This window comes from Monodon monoceros, unplaced genomic scaffold, assembly GCF_005190385.1.
Source record: "Monodon monoceros isolate NGI ecotype Baffin Bay Population unplaced genomic scaffold, NGI_Narwhal_1 Super_Scaffold_2, whole genome shotgun sequence".
NCBI lineage: Eukaryota > Metazoa > Chordata > Mammalia > Artiodactyla > Monodontidae > Monodon > Monodon monoceros.
The window spans coordinates 57,871,819-57,887,547 of NW_021703776.1; the positions used below are offsets into that span (position 1 = coordinate 57,871,819).

The 15,729-nt window shown below is 43.6% G+C and overlaps 1 protein-coding gene across 4 annotated transcripts in view; it reads left to right on the forward strand.

Moving 5' to 3' along the window:
* CREB5 (cAMP responsive element binding protein 5) overlaps positions 1-15,729 on the forward strand; it is a 413,326-nt gene that overhangs the window by 153,109 nt on the left and 244,488 nt on the right. For all 4 annotated transcript variants that reach the window (XM_029233943.1, XM_029233942.1, XM_029233945.1 and 1 more), the window contains exon 5: positions 11,971-12,143. In XM_029233943.1, the coding sequence (XP_029089776.1) occupies positions 11,971-12,143 (173 nt within the window). The remainder of the gene's footprint in view (positions 1-11,970; positions 12,144-15,729) is intronic.

The window sequence follows — 15,729 nt, forward strand, 5'->3', positions numbered from 1 at the left end:
GTCTCTGGAGCTCCTTGAAGCAGCGCGCGCTGATAGCCGCGGCTCGCGCCCGTCTCTGGAGCTCCTTTCAGCAGCACTCTCAATCCCCTCTCCTCGCGCACCAGGAAACAAAGAGGCAAGAAAAAGTCTCTTGCCTCTTTGGCAGCTCCGGACTTTTTCCCGGACTCCCTCCCGGCTAGCCGTGGCGCACTAACCCCCTGCAGGCAGTGTTCACGCCGCCAACCCCAGTCCTCTCCCTGGGATCCGACCTCCGAAGCCCGAGCCTCAGCTCCCAGCCTCACCCGCCCCGGCGGGTGAGCAGACAAGCCTCTCGGACTGGTGAGTGCTGGTCGGCCCTGATCCTCTGTGCGGGAATCTCTCTGCTTTGACCTCCTCACCCCTGTTGCTGTGCTCTCCTCCGCGGCTCTGAAGCTTTCCCCTCCGCCACACGCCGTCTCCGCCCGCGAAGTGACTTCCTAGTGTATGGAAACCTTTCCTCCTTCACAGCTCCCTCCCACTGGTGCAGGTCCCGTCTCTATCCTTTTGTCTCTGTTTTTCCTTTTTTTCTTTTGCCCTACCCAGGTACGTGAGGAGTTTCTTGCCTTTTGGGAGGTCTGAGGTCTTCTGCCAGCGTTCAGTAGGTGTTCTGTCGCAGCTGTTCCACATGTAGATGTATTTCTGATGTATTTGTGGGGAGGAAGGTGATCTCCGCGTCTTACTCTTCCGCCATCTTGAAGCGCCTCCAGCCATTGGATTTTTTGTGTATTTTTCTTGTCTTGAATTCTTGTTTTAAGAGTAAGGGTCAGAAGTGGTCTGGTGCTTTTGCAGTGAAATGAGTGAGGGAGGGATGGATGTTATGAATGGGAACGGATGGATGAAGTAGGGAAATGTGGACTCACGGAGGCAGAGTTGTGATGGCAAACAGAGTGGCCAGGCCTCAGACATAGGCCTCACTGGGAGGTAATGTTTGAGCAAACTTTTGGAAAAAGTGAGGGAGGTAGCCATGACGATAATGCGAAGAAGCCTTCCAGCCTGTGGGAGCAGTGGCACCAAAGCTCCCATGTGTTAGCGGAACCTCAGGGAGGTCAGTGCAAGTCTGGAGCAGAGTGAATAAGATGAGAGGGTGGTAGGAAATGAGGTCACAGTGATGGGTGATATCTCATAAGTTGGGGGATGTACCTTGCAGGCACTGTAAACATGGAAACCATCTCATTGACCCCCATTGCACTTCTCTGGACACCTAAGGATCCAGAGAACCCAGGTTCCCAAAATTTTTAAAAATGGGCTCTTAATATTCAGACAGGATTTCCAGAAGCTTCTTTGGGGATTGTCATCTCCAGTTGTGGCCAGTTACCCTGCGCTACATAAGTGCTGTTTGGTTCGCTGTGGTCAAGAGAAAAATGTTATCTCTTTATATCAGGATTTCATCGAATAAGACAGACTGAATTGCTCACCAGTCACCTGTGTTGCATTATGCATTTGGGTTTTGCTCTAAGATTTAAACAGCAGTAGCTGTGATTCAGTTTCCTTGGAAGCAATGGCAGTTCAAGGCTTATCCAACAGCCAGTTTCCAGGATAGAAATATGCTGCTTAATTAATATCGATCATTAGAACAACCTCATAGGAACTTAGGTTAGTGAAGTACTAAACAATTTACAAAGCAAGGCCACTCATGGAGAGCCACCTGACGGGTTCCACCAGCAGCACAGTGAAGTGCAAGCCTCTTCATTTGCTGTTGTTTCAGAGGAGGAAGTCTATCTTGTTGCACATTTTCCTTCCCACTGAGGATCACATTTCTATTTTATGTTCAGAGAGCATAATGTTGCCAAATATTCAGGAATGCAGATGCCCAACCAGTGCTCCAGGCAGGGGAGTTTTGAAGCAAATTCATTTTAGTGGGCCAGCCCTGCCTTCCAGCTCTTTTGGCCAGGAGAGAAGAGCTGAGGAATGGGGGCCTGGGAAAGGCAAGGGAGGGTCTCTCCTCAGACCTGTGCTGTGTCATTAGCAGCTTTCAAGAGAGCACTCCCTTTATACTTCTGCGCATTGAGCAAGTACTTGATTTTCTTTGAAATGGTGAAGGAATAGACCTCAGCATCCCTGTGGTAGTTTTACATGCGCTCTTATTTTTAGTACTTTTATATTTCCTGGTAAGGAAGGGAGAGAAGTTTGTTTAGTGATTCTAGAATGGACCACTTGCCTGCTGCACAGCCGTACCAGGTGCTCAGTGTGACTTCTCAGCACTTCCCTGTGTGCTCAGTGCTGCTTTCATGATATTAAAGCCCCTCTTCTTCCTTATGCCACACAGAAGCGCCAGCGTGGCAATGCCATTGGTGCCATCTACTTACCTTTCCTGCACCTGCCTCAAGACCCCAATGTTTTGCTTGTTTCTAATCACTTCACTTTGGCTTTTTTGGGTCTGTTTTCTAGTTGCTAAGGAAGGCCCGTCTTGCCTCGCTTCAACCAGCGCTTGAGTTGACCAGACACCTGGTGGTTTGAGGAGACTGCTGAGCTGTGTTCTGGCCTCTGTGTGTTGATAGGACGTATGAGGACTCAACCCCACAAATGTTCCCTCTTTATATCTTTGGCTTAAGATGACCGTGTGCCCAACTTAGACAAGAGGAAATTGTAGACTGATGGCTCTTTATTTCCGTATCATTACCTCGGAAATCATAATTCATGTATCCATTCAATCATTGGTCATCTAGTTCTGTGCCAGGCATGGAGCTTAGGCACTGGCGATAGAAGAGAAAACGAGGCAGGCACTGTCCCTGCCTTCCTGGAATTTATAATATGGTGAACTGGAAATAGGAAGTTACTGTGTGATCAGGATAAGAGGTGATAAAGCTCTGGAACTTGTGGGAAAGCAAAGAAAACAGCTATGGGAATCGTTATGGAGGTAGAATCAACAGGCTGAAGAAGTTAAGAAGGATCATGTGCTTAATGGTGGATCAGATGCAAGCCCAGACCTGTTGACTAGCCCTTTGCCCTCCAGACTGTGATGTAATCAGCTCTAGTTGGTGCTTCTTTCCCTCTTTCTTGTGTGTGTGTGTGTGGTGGGTGGGAAGGTATTTTTCTGACTCATTTGTTTTTCATCCCCTTCTTTCCCTGGATTTCCAGATTCCCTCTAAACTGTAGGTCCTCTAAGAGAGTGCCTACTTTTCCTTTTTTGTCTTTCCACAGTATTAGTTACACTTACTGTGTATTCACTCAGCAAACATCTGTGTGACAGGCGACAGGCATTGTATTAGGCCCTGAGGACAATGATACGAAATCACACTGTCCCTGTAACCAAAGTGTTTACAGCTAGAAGGGGAAAACTGACCTGAAGTATATAAGTAAATGTACCTGTGTGTTACAGGAGCTTTGAAAGAAGTATGTATGGGATGAGATGGAGGACAGAGGAGTGGTTAATTAATTATACTATGGTGACGTGGAAATAATGATGACAGTTACACATTGTGATGTGCTATAAAGGCAAGGATTGGGGTGCTGAGGTAGAAGATAACAGGGGGATGGATATCTCTAGCTAGGGAGGTAGTGTTAGCATTGGTAGTCATCATGATAATAATAATTATAATAATGGCTACTAACACTTATTGGACATTTAATGTGTCCAGCATTGCACTCAGCTCTGTATTTACATTACTTAAATTAATCTTTATAAAAATCTTACAAGGTAGGGTTGTTCCTATGTGACAAATGAGAAAAATAAAGAGATGCTATAAACTTGCCCAAGATCACACATCATTCATTTCTTCACCGAATAATTGAATTTATTGCACATCTACGAAGTGCATGACACTGGCTGTTGTGAGATGAACATGGACTATTCCCTCCTCCAAGTTTCCTGGAGGAAGCATTTGTGAAAATAAGTCAGGCTTTCTAATGGAGTTGTGGACAAAGCACTGTGGGAGAGCAGAGCAGGGAACTAACGGGGCCAGAAGGAGTGGGGGAAGTCTTCATAGAGGAGGGAGCGTCAGAGCTGGATCTTGATGAATGAATTGACTGCAGAGAGGAAGTGCTATGTGCAAAGGTGAAAAAGAGACATGAAATGGTGTGGGATAGTCAAGAAGCATTGAGGTCTGTGTGTGTGAGTGGTAGGGGAGGGGATGGGGAGGATGGGTTGCCAGGAGGTGATGTGGGAAAGATTGATGGGGACCAGTTTGTAAAAGGCTGAAGTCAATGGGAAGGTACACGTAGGAGGTCATGGATGGCCAGCAGAAGTGTTTAAGTAGGCTGGTGCCATGAAGGAATGCACAGCTTTCTGGAAGAAGATTCTTGAGAAATGAGGACGCTTACCAGTTAGCAGTACAATGTACAGTATCATTTTCAGTGGAGTTAAATGAATTTCTAACTTCCAGGATATCTGTATATACAGCAGCCCCAGAAATTTGCTCCACTGTAATTCTAGTAACCTGAATGAAGTCCTAGTGCCGTTTCATTTGTTCTATTCCATAAGATGATATTTAGCAGAAGCAACCAAGACGGTAACGTGGGAGATAAGAGCAGAGACACGGACAGTCCAAGGCACTGAGGATCTGAACAGGAAGGAGCAGGATCTTTGAGAGACACCCCAAAACTCTTTCTCACAGTCAAGGGTGGCACTTGAGAAGACATTTATTGTCTTGAGCATTTTACTACAGTACTAAATGAATAGCTATAAAATGCTTACAGGGATGCTTCAGGGCTCTGCTGCCTCAAACCCAGTATTAGAAAGGATAACAGAGGTCTGGGATTGGAGGAGAGCATGGACCAGTCAGACGGATCTTGCTGCTCTGTATCCTGCAGACTGACGCCTAGAGCCCCAGTCAGGGGGACTGCCTGCTTCCTGGAAATGTGTGAGTGGGCCAAGGCCACTGAGGGTTACGTCAGTGTGCGAGCTGCCTTTCTACCCATTGCAAGGGAAGTTGCCTTAGAAGTTGAACTTGATCCAGACGTCAGAGAAATGGTCTCTTTCTCAGGCTTTCCCTGAGCTCTTGGAACTCTTAAGGAAGGTGAACTAACATCAAAGAGCGAGCTAGTGATGGTTGCTTGTTTGTTTTGGTAATTTGATAACAGTATTGACCAACACTTTTTGAACTACAGCCTTCCCTCCCTAATCCTAATCTGCACTATTCGTTGTCAATCCGGTTAGAAATGCCTGTGCAGCCAACATGGCCTCCAGACAAGGGTTGCTAAATCATTTTTTGCCGTGTCACTTTCCGCTAGAAAATATTTTTACAGAGAGACTATAGAGGCAGCGTGGCTTAGTAGGTAACAGCCTGGATTCTGAAGCCAAACTGCCTAGTTCCGAGCTTCTCCACTTATTGGTTGTGTGACTTTGAGGACACTTAACCTCTCTGTGCCTCAGTTTCCTCATCTGTAAAATGGGGATAATAATCATACCAAACTCCTAGGCTGATGATAAGGATTAAATGAGTTTTCTGACATATGGTCATGCTGTGTAAGTGTTAGCCATTATTTATAGTATTTCCATTAATATCAATCACAGGGAGTAGCCACCCAGAATGAACCATTACTCTCTGAGCTTCCCCTTCTAAACTTTACTAAAAGGAAAGAAGTACACATTTGCTGTCAGGCACTATGATGGAACATTTGTTATCTCACGTGAAACTCTACAATCCGGCCCATTAGACGATTATCTCCATTTTAAAGATGAGGAAGGTATGGCTCAGAGAACTTAAATAACATGCCCCAGATGATATAGGGCTGAAGTGAACTTGAGCCCAATTGCAGCTCTCATGTTTTCCTTCTGTACTTCTGTTCCTTTTAGAACTCTCCAGGGATAAATAGCAAACTCTGAAAAAGCAGAATTAAAAGTACATGTCAAAGCTAGCATTTTCACAGTACCCTGTGCTCTCTTCTCCCTTCCTCTCCTGCAGAGGTTGACTGAGATGGTGTCTTATGTTATGTGGTCCATTTTGCACTGTGTGACTACGCCAAGGAGAGAGAGGCAGCCTGCGTGTCCCCTGGTCTCCCCCAGCCCCCTGCCTTGCCTCCTCTAATACCTCACTGGTTCCTCTGTCATGGAGCAGCCCACCCTCTCAGTAAGATTCAAAACACTCCTACTGTTCCAGCTCCCAAGAGCACCAGAAAGGAGTCAACACCCTCTAGAATCCCTCCTACACCTCCAGAGAGCCTAGTGCCTTCCAGAAGATTAGAACCTTTGTTATTCTGTGAAAGTCTCAGACATCTTTTGGATGCAGTTCCTTGATGTTTACATCTGGGAAGTTCTGAAAGTCTTCATAACTGCCCGGGCATCATTAAGATGCAGACAATTCTGAGATTGCACAACTCAGCTTGTAAACACATGTCGAGATGACCCTGGCTCTTTATAGAGAAACTTATAAAGTTTCTACACCTTGGCAGTTGGAAAGAATATAGATTTGAAGATAACATTTTGGTACTTCATGGGAATCAACATCATTTTGCCTCTGTGCTCCAACCTTCACTTTCACTGGTGGTCCACCTCCTTTCATCCTTCATTACCACACCCTAAAATTATAGTTGTTTGTAAGAGCATGGACGTACATTCATATACATCAGGTTGGTTTTTGTATACTGTATTCCAAGCCCATGCATGCAGGACAATTACCACTCTACCTCCAGCTCACTGACTATGCAATCAAGACTCATTATTACCCTGGTTCTCATCCTATTCACGCCCTTTATGTCTCAGAACAACAGTGAATGGAGAGCAAGGTATATTGCAGGGCATGAAGGGAATAAGAAGGCCAAGGACATGGGGATAAATTTGAACTAAGGAGGGGAAAATTTAGGTGAAGATGGTTTGTCTGAGGAGCTTTATCATCTTTGATGTTTGAGAAATTTTACTTTTTGTTAGCTGTTTCTTGAATCATGATCCTTGGGTCTGGTGGAAAACCGTAATTTTTGGAAGGCTCATTTCTGCAAAAGCTTATGGTTATGGAGAAAAATCAATGTTTGTAGGCCCGTGAATCAGAGTCTAAGGAGTCTGTTTGGATATTTAGTGTCTCATAAAGTGTAACGTAGAAAAGACTTGCGGAGCATCAGAGCTGTAAAAGATCACGGAGACCATGTGGTCCTCACCCCTCCTTCTAGTGATGAGGCTGTGAAGCCAAGGGAAGCTGAATGATTTATGCAGGTTACATGGCTACAAGGAGGGTTAGAGAGACTGAAGTAGAAGAGACCTCCTGACTCCTAAACCAGTATATTTTCAACATTATCACACGTTACTAATCATTTGGAAGCATTTGAACCAAAGTATGAACCGTGTATTATGAGAGAATCTTAGCAAGAAGAGACCTTGGAGGTCATCTAGTGCCATCTCCCTCCTGATGCAAGAATCCTCTTGGTGACATTAACAGATGGCACTACTCTCTACTGATGCTAAGAAGCTTAGTACTTTATAAGGCAACTTGTTTTATCTTTGCCTATCCCTACATATTGGTAAATTTACCCCAACAAAAGGTCGAATTTCTATTTTTAAAGCCTCTGTCCAGAAGGAGTGAGTGTGGCCAAAGGGGAATGGAATGGTATTAGTGATGGTGTAGAGTTTTACTCTTAATGTAAGGATAACAATGCCTATATTGTAGGGTCAGTGTGAGGATCAGAGGTGCAGTTTATAAAGTATCTACCATAATAGCTGCTTCAATAGGTACTCAAATTTTAGTTATTGTTGGCTTTTGTCATCATGATCCCATTTTTTGAAATTATGCCCTCTGGAGCGACACAGACTATGTCTAATCCCGCAAATATTTGGAAGGCAGTTAGCATGACCTCTAAGCCTTCTTTTCTTCAGACTAAATATTCCCTGATTCTTCTACCATTCTTCCTGTGATGCATTTTGGATGCCTCCATTGCTTTCATTCCCTTCTATTTGTCAATTTTCCCCTTAAACTGTGGTGGCCAAATGTGGTCAGTCCGATGTGCTTGACAGTAGAATAATGACATCCCTTGATCTGGACATCGCACTTCTCCTACAACAACCTAGATTTATGTTAGCATTTTTGGAGGCCAGATCACACGGTTGGCTCAAGTAAAAACCTTGTTCTACTATCCAGAATGTTAGCGACGTCTCCCAACATTGTGTCAACCACAGATTTGACAAGCATGATTTTTACATCTTCATCCAAGTGGTTGATAAAAATGTTGAACAAGAAAAGGCCAAAGGCTGAGCCTCCCGGAACACCTCAGATCCTTTCCTGCATATTGACATCCAACCGCTGTTTGGTGACGTTGTTTCACCAGCCCCAAGTCTACTCACCTATGCTAAGAAAAATAACTCAGCAAGATATAGTCATTCTTTGTGTTTTTGAAATTGGATATTTATTTAAAGATAAAATGCCATTCTTTTATCAAGGAAGACAGGTTTTGAACCCATAATTGGGAAAATGTGAACTCAGAAGTAATTTCATGTTTGAGTTACTATGTAATGCTGAAAGAAAAAAAAAACAACAACAACTTCTCTTAATGTGAAATGATAATGCTCGCTTAAATTTGTTTATTTTTCCAAAATGTTTTGAAATTATTCTCTGGGTCTGGGGGAAGGAGGCTGGAGAATTTGCAGATTTCATGCGTTGGGGAGAAAGGAGATTTTTGAAATATTAGGATATAACTTTCAAGAGCTTTTTCCATCTCTGGTGGAGATCACAGAGACAAAGAGATCTCTTAAAAATGTTGGTGGGGGAGGGTGTGAAGTATATCCTAGATAGTCTTTTTTTATTCTTTTTAATGGTTCTCAGAGAAGATTCTTAAACTTTTTGAGGGGAGAGTTGTTTCTTTCTCTCATTTAACATGCTTTATGCTGAAGAAATCAAATCAGTGTCTTTGCACCAGGTTTCAAAATTTTTGAACCAAGTTTTTCTTGGTTTCCATGGTGGAGATTAAGAATGATTATGGACATACCATTTGAGCCAAAGTGCTCAAAGACTTGAAGCTCGTTTCTTGGTATCTTCCTTGAAGGGCTCGTTTAATGTTTTCTCAAAGGCTTTACTTTATAATCTACGTTCCACGTTTGTGGCTTTCTTCTTAATTCTGATCCTCTCTATGTCTCTACCCCATAATCAAACAAGTATGTTAACATCTAACATATCTTAACATCTTTTATTGTGATCATGCTTTGAGATTTCAAGGTAAATAGACAAAAGAGTTAGCATTCTCAAAAATCGCCCAGGTAATAAAAGATAAGATTTCATTATACTGAATATTCTAGGAATGTCATTTTATAATTTACTCATTCTCTCACTATTTACTGCAAGCCTACTGTACCAGGCACTGATCTGGGCCACGGAGACTCAATGGGGAGTAAAGTTGGACTTAGTCTCTTCTCTCATTGTGCTTATATTCTAGAGGGAGAAACAGATATTGATCAAATAATCGAAGACAATTGTAAACTTGTGAAAAGTGCTATGAAGGAGGGGGAGATGGTGCCCCTCATTGGAGAGGTCAGGGAAGGCTTTCTCTCATGATGCTTAGTTTGTGATTTGAAGGTGGAGTCTGGGGAAGAGTACAGGTGGCAGAAAACAGCATATTCAGCTCTGCGCTGAAATGGAGCATCTTCAGTATGAGAGCAGGAAAATTCACGCAGGTGGAGTGAATCGCAGAGAGCCAGAGTGAAGGTGGTGTGAGATGAGCAGGGGAGGTAGGAAGGGTGTCATACAGGCCTTGGAGGTCACACTGAGAGTGCTGTCGGGGTCTTCTGAACCACGAGAAGCCACCTAAGAAGCATGGAGAGGGTGGGCCATGTAGCTGGATTTGCGTGCGATGAGATCAGTTTTGCCTTTTGAAAGGGTGACTGTGGCTGTATTATGGGAAAGAGGAGGAAGGGAAATCAAGTGAATGACAAGGAACCAGTTAGGAGAGCACTTGTTTAATCCAGGAAAGAAGGTGGTGGTTGGGTGGAAGTTGGTGGAAAAAGAGACGGAAAGAGAAGGATGCTTACATTGAATTCATGGTACTTGGGGACTACAGGTGGGGGTGATAGAAAAGAGGTGCCAAAGGAGGGTTCAGACATTTTATATTATTGTTTGTGAACTTAAAGAGAATATTATTTTAAAAATTCTATAGCTCTATTGATAACTTTCACTAGCACAGCACAACAGGAATAATAAAAAGAGAGTCAGAAATCCTTCTGTGCCTCAGATGTATTATTGACAAAGTAGGTGACTGTGAACAGGATGAAAAATTTCAAATATCTTTAAGGATCTAAACACTGGAAGAATAATACTTACAATGTTTACTTCATCACAACCTCACTAAGACCTAGAGAAATAAGTTGGTGAAGGTTCACTTTCGAAAGAAATAACGATTACCTTTATTTTCGCTATTACTTTTAGTTTGATTCTCTACGCCTCTAGATCCTATAAAAAGAACTCAAGCGTATCCCTGTGCTAGCCACCCCAATACAAATCACCATTTCCTTTCATCTCACTTTAAGCAACCACAATATTCTCCCACGTCAGAAAAACCTTCCAGTATATAAGGGGAGCCTTTGGATCATGTGTGTGTGTCTAAGCCTGTTCATGCCTTCGGGATCTCAAGACAACAGTCGGCTTACAGTCTAAGCCAGGTGCCCAGTTGCCATCTGGGCTCCTGACAAGCTGTGTGGTCAGGGTATAGAAATCAGAAACCTGGGAAAGGTGCAGTGTGATGGACACAAGCACCCCCGATACCATATATGTTATCACCATCATTTAACACACAGTGCAGGAAATCCTGTACTTTCCAGAAGAACTTCAAAGAACCACTACTAGTAGTCCTGGGTAACTTTTTTTTTTTTTCTTTGCCAAAGCGCAGACAGATAGATATTCTTCCTCTAGTAAATGGCTAGTGACACTCCCATTTCTTTCCTGTCATCCTCAACCCATTGTCCAACTGACCTCTCAGATTTCCCTACCCTTCAAGGCTGAAGGGCTGTACCTGGCTGCTTCCAGAGGCCCACTGACTTATGTTGCTTTGCCCTGAACTTTCTTTTTCTCTTCTAGGTTCTGAATTTCTCACATTTCAGCCCCACCATGTTGATCAGCCCTCTTCCGCCTCAGTGTGAATCGTCTCTTGTTGTCCCATTGACATTCTTTTCTAGGAAGTGCTGTCTTTTAAGCCAGCTTTATCATGCATATTTTACCTTAGTTTTGAATTTTAAACAAAGAAACCTTCGTTCAAGTCATCAGAAATAAATACATGATATTAGGTCCCTCAAGTGACTCAGTTGTGTCATTATTTTCTTCACTACTTTCATGCAGTGTTTGTTTACTAACTGCCTACTGTGCTCTAAGCACCATGGATAGAATAATGAACACAAACATTCTATATTCTTGAGGAAAAGACAATGAACAAGTAGACAGACGAGAAATCATTGTCAGTATTCCATTATTCCACCAAATTGTTAGAGATTGATTTTATGGAAATACAGCAGAGTTGTAACTCTCACTCCTGTCATTGGATCCCAGACACGCCGTTGTCTTTTCCAGTCGTTCATCCTCAGTCCCCAGGTTGTTGAGCTTGGGTCATGAGTACCCAGATTATGATTTGGAAAAGTAGTTTCCTGGAAAAAAAGAAGAGGTGGCTAGTCTTATAGGACTGAAAAAGAAAAAATAACAAGTGTGCTTGTCATTCAAAGCAGGGTGCTGAATGGCTCTTCGCTAAATCATAGTATTATGCACTTACCACAGAAATCATTTTCAAATGCAATATATATCACACCAAGTCAGAGCAGATATGCGCTAAACATCCCTTATGTAAGCCTCCCGTTGGGATGGCGGCAGGGTGATTAGCGAACTTCCAGGTATTTTCTTATGTGCTTTCCTCTTAAGGTGGATAGTTATTTTTCATCTCATCGTAGCTGTAAGTTGTAACAAAGATAAATGGACCCATGGCTTGCCAGAAGCCATAACTCTTGTATTTAGTTGACATGACCAGATTCCTCATTTTGGCCTTTGAGAGCTTGAGAGTAGACTAAAGCATTCACCTCTTCTGACCCTTTTCCCTCTGTCTTCTGTCTTCTCTGGGCAGAATATCTCGATGCATAACACCGTTGGTGGGGCCATGGTGGGGCCTGGAGCTCACCAGCTTGGCAGCACCCGGATGCCCAACCATGACACCAGCGTTGTGATTCAGCAAGCCATGCCGTCACCCCAGTCCAGCTCTGTCATCACACAGGCACCTTCCACCAACCGCCAGATCGGGTAAGGAGACCTCTTCGCTGTCTCTGGGTCCTGGCTGGAGCTCAGGGAATGTTCTAGACTTTCTCCTGGTTTCTAGTCCTCAGGTTGGATAAGACAGAAGTTGGTTTTCCTGGCTGGTGTGATATTGCCTAGAGCTCAGAGTGATGTTTTTGATGGGAGAAGGGAAGAGGGAGTCTCTGTTTGGTGGAAGCTCTTTGACCCTGACTTTGGGGAGAAAAGCAAGTCATTCTGTGTCATTGTTTCTTCAAACAAGATTCTTGAACTTCAAGATGACCATGGGGAAACCCCATGGATGTTGAGAGCAGAGCATGGTTCTCAGGACAAATGCTTGAGGATGATGGAGGGAAGTGTCACCTGCCCAGCCTCCTCCCTAACAGAGTATGTCCCTCCATTCCTAAGGTCTAAGCCCATCACCTGTGTCTCTGGTATATTTCCATGGTCCTCCTTCCCTGTGATCATTTCTTCTGTGCTTCTCTTCCTTTTTAATACCTTCTCATTAGCTCTCCTCTCTCTCTGCATTGGTCCATATTCATTCCTGGAGTAGACAAAACAAAGAAAGCAGGCCCTATCCCTCTCATATATGTAAAAAAAAGACAACACTGAGGCATTGAGAAAAATAGGTAGAATGCTCCCAGACATTGTGTATTATGGGATGGAAAGAGAGCTCACTTCTAAGTATCAGGTGATAGCTCTCGGCCCTTGTTACTCAGAGTGTGGTCTGAGGACCGGCAGCGTGGGTATTACCCAGGCGCTTCTTAGAAATGCAGGATCTCTAGCCCAGCTTCCTTCTCTCCAGAATGAGGATGGCATCTCTTCTTTCCACCCTCACAAGAGTAAAGTGAAAAGGAAATAAAAGATTTAAGAGTGCTTGGGATCTTAGAAAGAAAAGGTAGTAACTTAAGCCAAAGAGCTATGATAAATTTATGTTGCTGGATGCTGAGAACTGCTTGCTCTCTGTTCCCAGAATTCTCTGTTTAAAATAGGAAAGGGAGCTTGCTGTGTTTGGTATACGCCACCAGAATTTAGTTTGAATATTCCATTGAATAATAGATACAGTGATTTTAAGAAAAATATTAGAAGCTGTCCCACTATTTGTCAGTCTGTCTTTTCCCTTCCTTGTTTTAAATGCTTGTAAGAATTCCACACCAACAGGGAGCACTAGGGACAATGGCTTATCCCTCCTTAGAATGCTCTAGAAAGGGTACCTTGTCTCTCACATTTCTCAACTCATCAGGATGGGTTGTGACATATGAAAATGAATCTTAACAAATGAAAGTTGTGGGTGATGACTATTCTGTGAGTTTGCCATGGGTACATTTGGTTTCCCATTCAAGAAACAGAAAGTTAATCTGGCCATTTGAATGCTTGGCTTTGTTGGAAGAAGCCAATGCTGAATTCGCAAGTGTCTCTGTTAAAGATTTCTTTTCTTCTCAGATGACTGTGGGAGCAAATGTTGCACCACCTAAAGCAAGAACCAATAATATACTAAGAGGGTGGGGTCGTTAAAGAGAGCATTTCAATCTCAAGGGACTCCTTCACTCCAGGGGCTTGGCTTTGGGCAAACAATTCACAGTTAAGCAAGCTAATTGTAATTATTTTATTTTCCTTTCAAGGGGAGAAAAACATAAAATGTGCTAGAGTTTACTAGCAGTTTTACAGCATTCCTTCTCCCCTGGAGTTCTGCTTCCTGCCCCAGGACTGCCCTCTTGCAGGACCTTAGTATCTGGCCATTGTTAGTACAATGCTGGTTTTTGTGAAACAGTCATTTAAGGGTTAGCACTAAATTCTAAGATGGGTATTGACTCTGTCAGTAATGTACCCAGCTGGCCCAGGGCTGTACAGTTGGATGACATTCCTAGGCTGTGTCACTGCCCTGACAGGTGCGGGTGTTTCTCTGTTACATGTGACCTCCCGACCCACTCTGTCTTCTCGTTTATTCCCAATCCTGGGGTGTTATGTGTCTCTCCTGGTGTGTTCTAGGAGATAATTGTCACTTTTAGGACTCTATCTTGTTGCCGAGCTTGAAGGAAGCTGTTTCGTTGCTTCACATCCTTCCCTGTTGTGCTTACCATGTTGATTCCAACCCCTACTTCCTGTCATTTCCATTTCCTCCACGTGACCCATCTAAAACCTTGCCTGGATGATCATGGGGGCTCAGCAAGTAACAACCCAACCCATCCCACCAGTGGATTTGGAATGAAACTCTAGGTGGTAACATTTGGGGGTGGTTGACTCTTTTAGTTCTCTCAGCAAGGAGGAAATGAGTACTTATTTTAAAACATGAGTTCTCTCTGGAGACTGTGTCTTTAAATGAGCATTTGAAATTGCAGATACTTTTCTTTTTTTTTCTCTGAGGCTGCACAGAACCATATTGTAGTAATATTCTGATTTTTATCACAACCTCAAATATTTAAGTGTCAAAATCTGGCCAAGCCACCTGCAAATGTTTGCCATGGCTACTGGCCAACAAAAACAGCAAACAGCAATGAAAGTCTTCATTCAGGCTCAGCACTTAAGCTGCATCCAGCCAGAGAGGCTGGGACCCACCTGTGCCCACGCACAGGGCTCTTTTGCTGCGGCCAGTGGGTGTGTTCACGACTCGAACTTTGCGGGAGAGGGAGGGGGCTGCCTGTCTCCTATTCCCCCCTTTTCTTCCCTTCGACTAGTGCTCGGCTTCTGTTGCCAATCCCACTTTTGTTCTCCTTTCTGCCACTACCCCGCTTCATGTTGTATTTAAACTTAGCGGTTTGAATGGATTGGGAGTGATATTGACATGAAGGACGGGGAAATGAGAGCAGTGCCTGTTCTCAGGGAAGATTTGGGGGACAAAGTTTATGCATCCTTGTGTGCGCATTTGATTTTCATACTTTTGGAGCAGGCATTGAGCCAAAGTAGAACAAAATGAGTGTGTATGCAAAAATCTGAAGAAATAAGGTTATAAAGTAGGTAGACAAACCACATGGGCAACTTTCAGTGCATCCCATGTCCCCCCCACACACACACCATGCCGATGCCCAGTTCTGTCCAAGTAGCACTTTTATCCCAATAGAAACTGGAGGTAAGTATAAATATCCCAAATTGCACTCGTGTGGTTAGGCAGCCTAGAAAATCACACAGCGCTAGAGAGTGTAGGAGGCATCCCCAAACTAGTGACTACTTGTGCTTAGTCAAACTGGCAGACGCTCTGTCGGAAAGAGTGTCTTTGGCTGATTGATGGTAGCATTTTAGGAGATAAGTTTTCCAGGTGAAAAGAAAAAAAAAAGAGTGAGCCATGGGCTGTGGGAGAGACAGAAAACAAGCATGTGTTAAATATAGATGAAATCGATTCAGGCTTGGACCAAATATGTGGCAGATTTCAAGCAGTATCTCTACTCCAGTCATTTTTATTAGATATCATGTAACAGGCTTATTAATTCAGGACCAAGTCTGCAAAACCCGGGAAAATGGTGGATGAGCAGGTAACAGTAATGCAAATTCTCTCTGTCTCTGTCTCTTCTGTCTTTTTCTCTCTTTATCTCTCTCTCTCTCCTCATATGAGACATTTTTGTAGGAGTCAGTAACCAGTTGCGTAGGTGGCTATAATCTT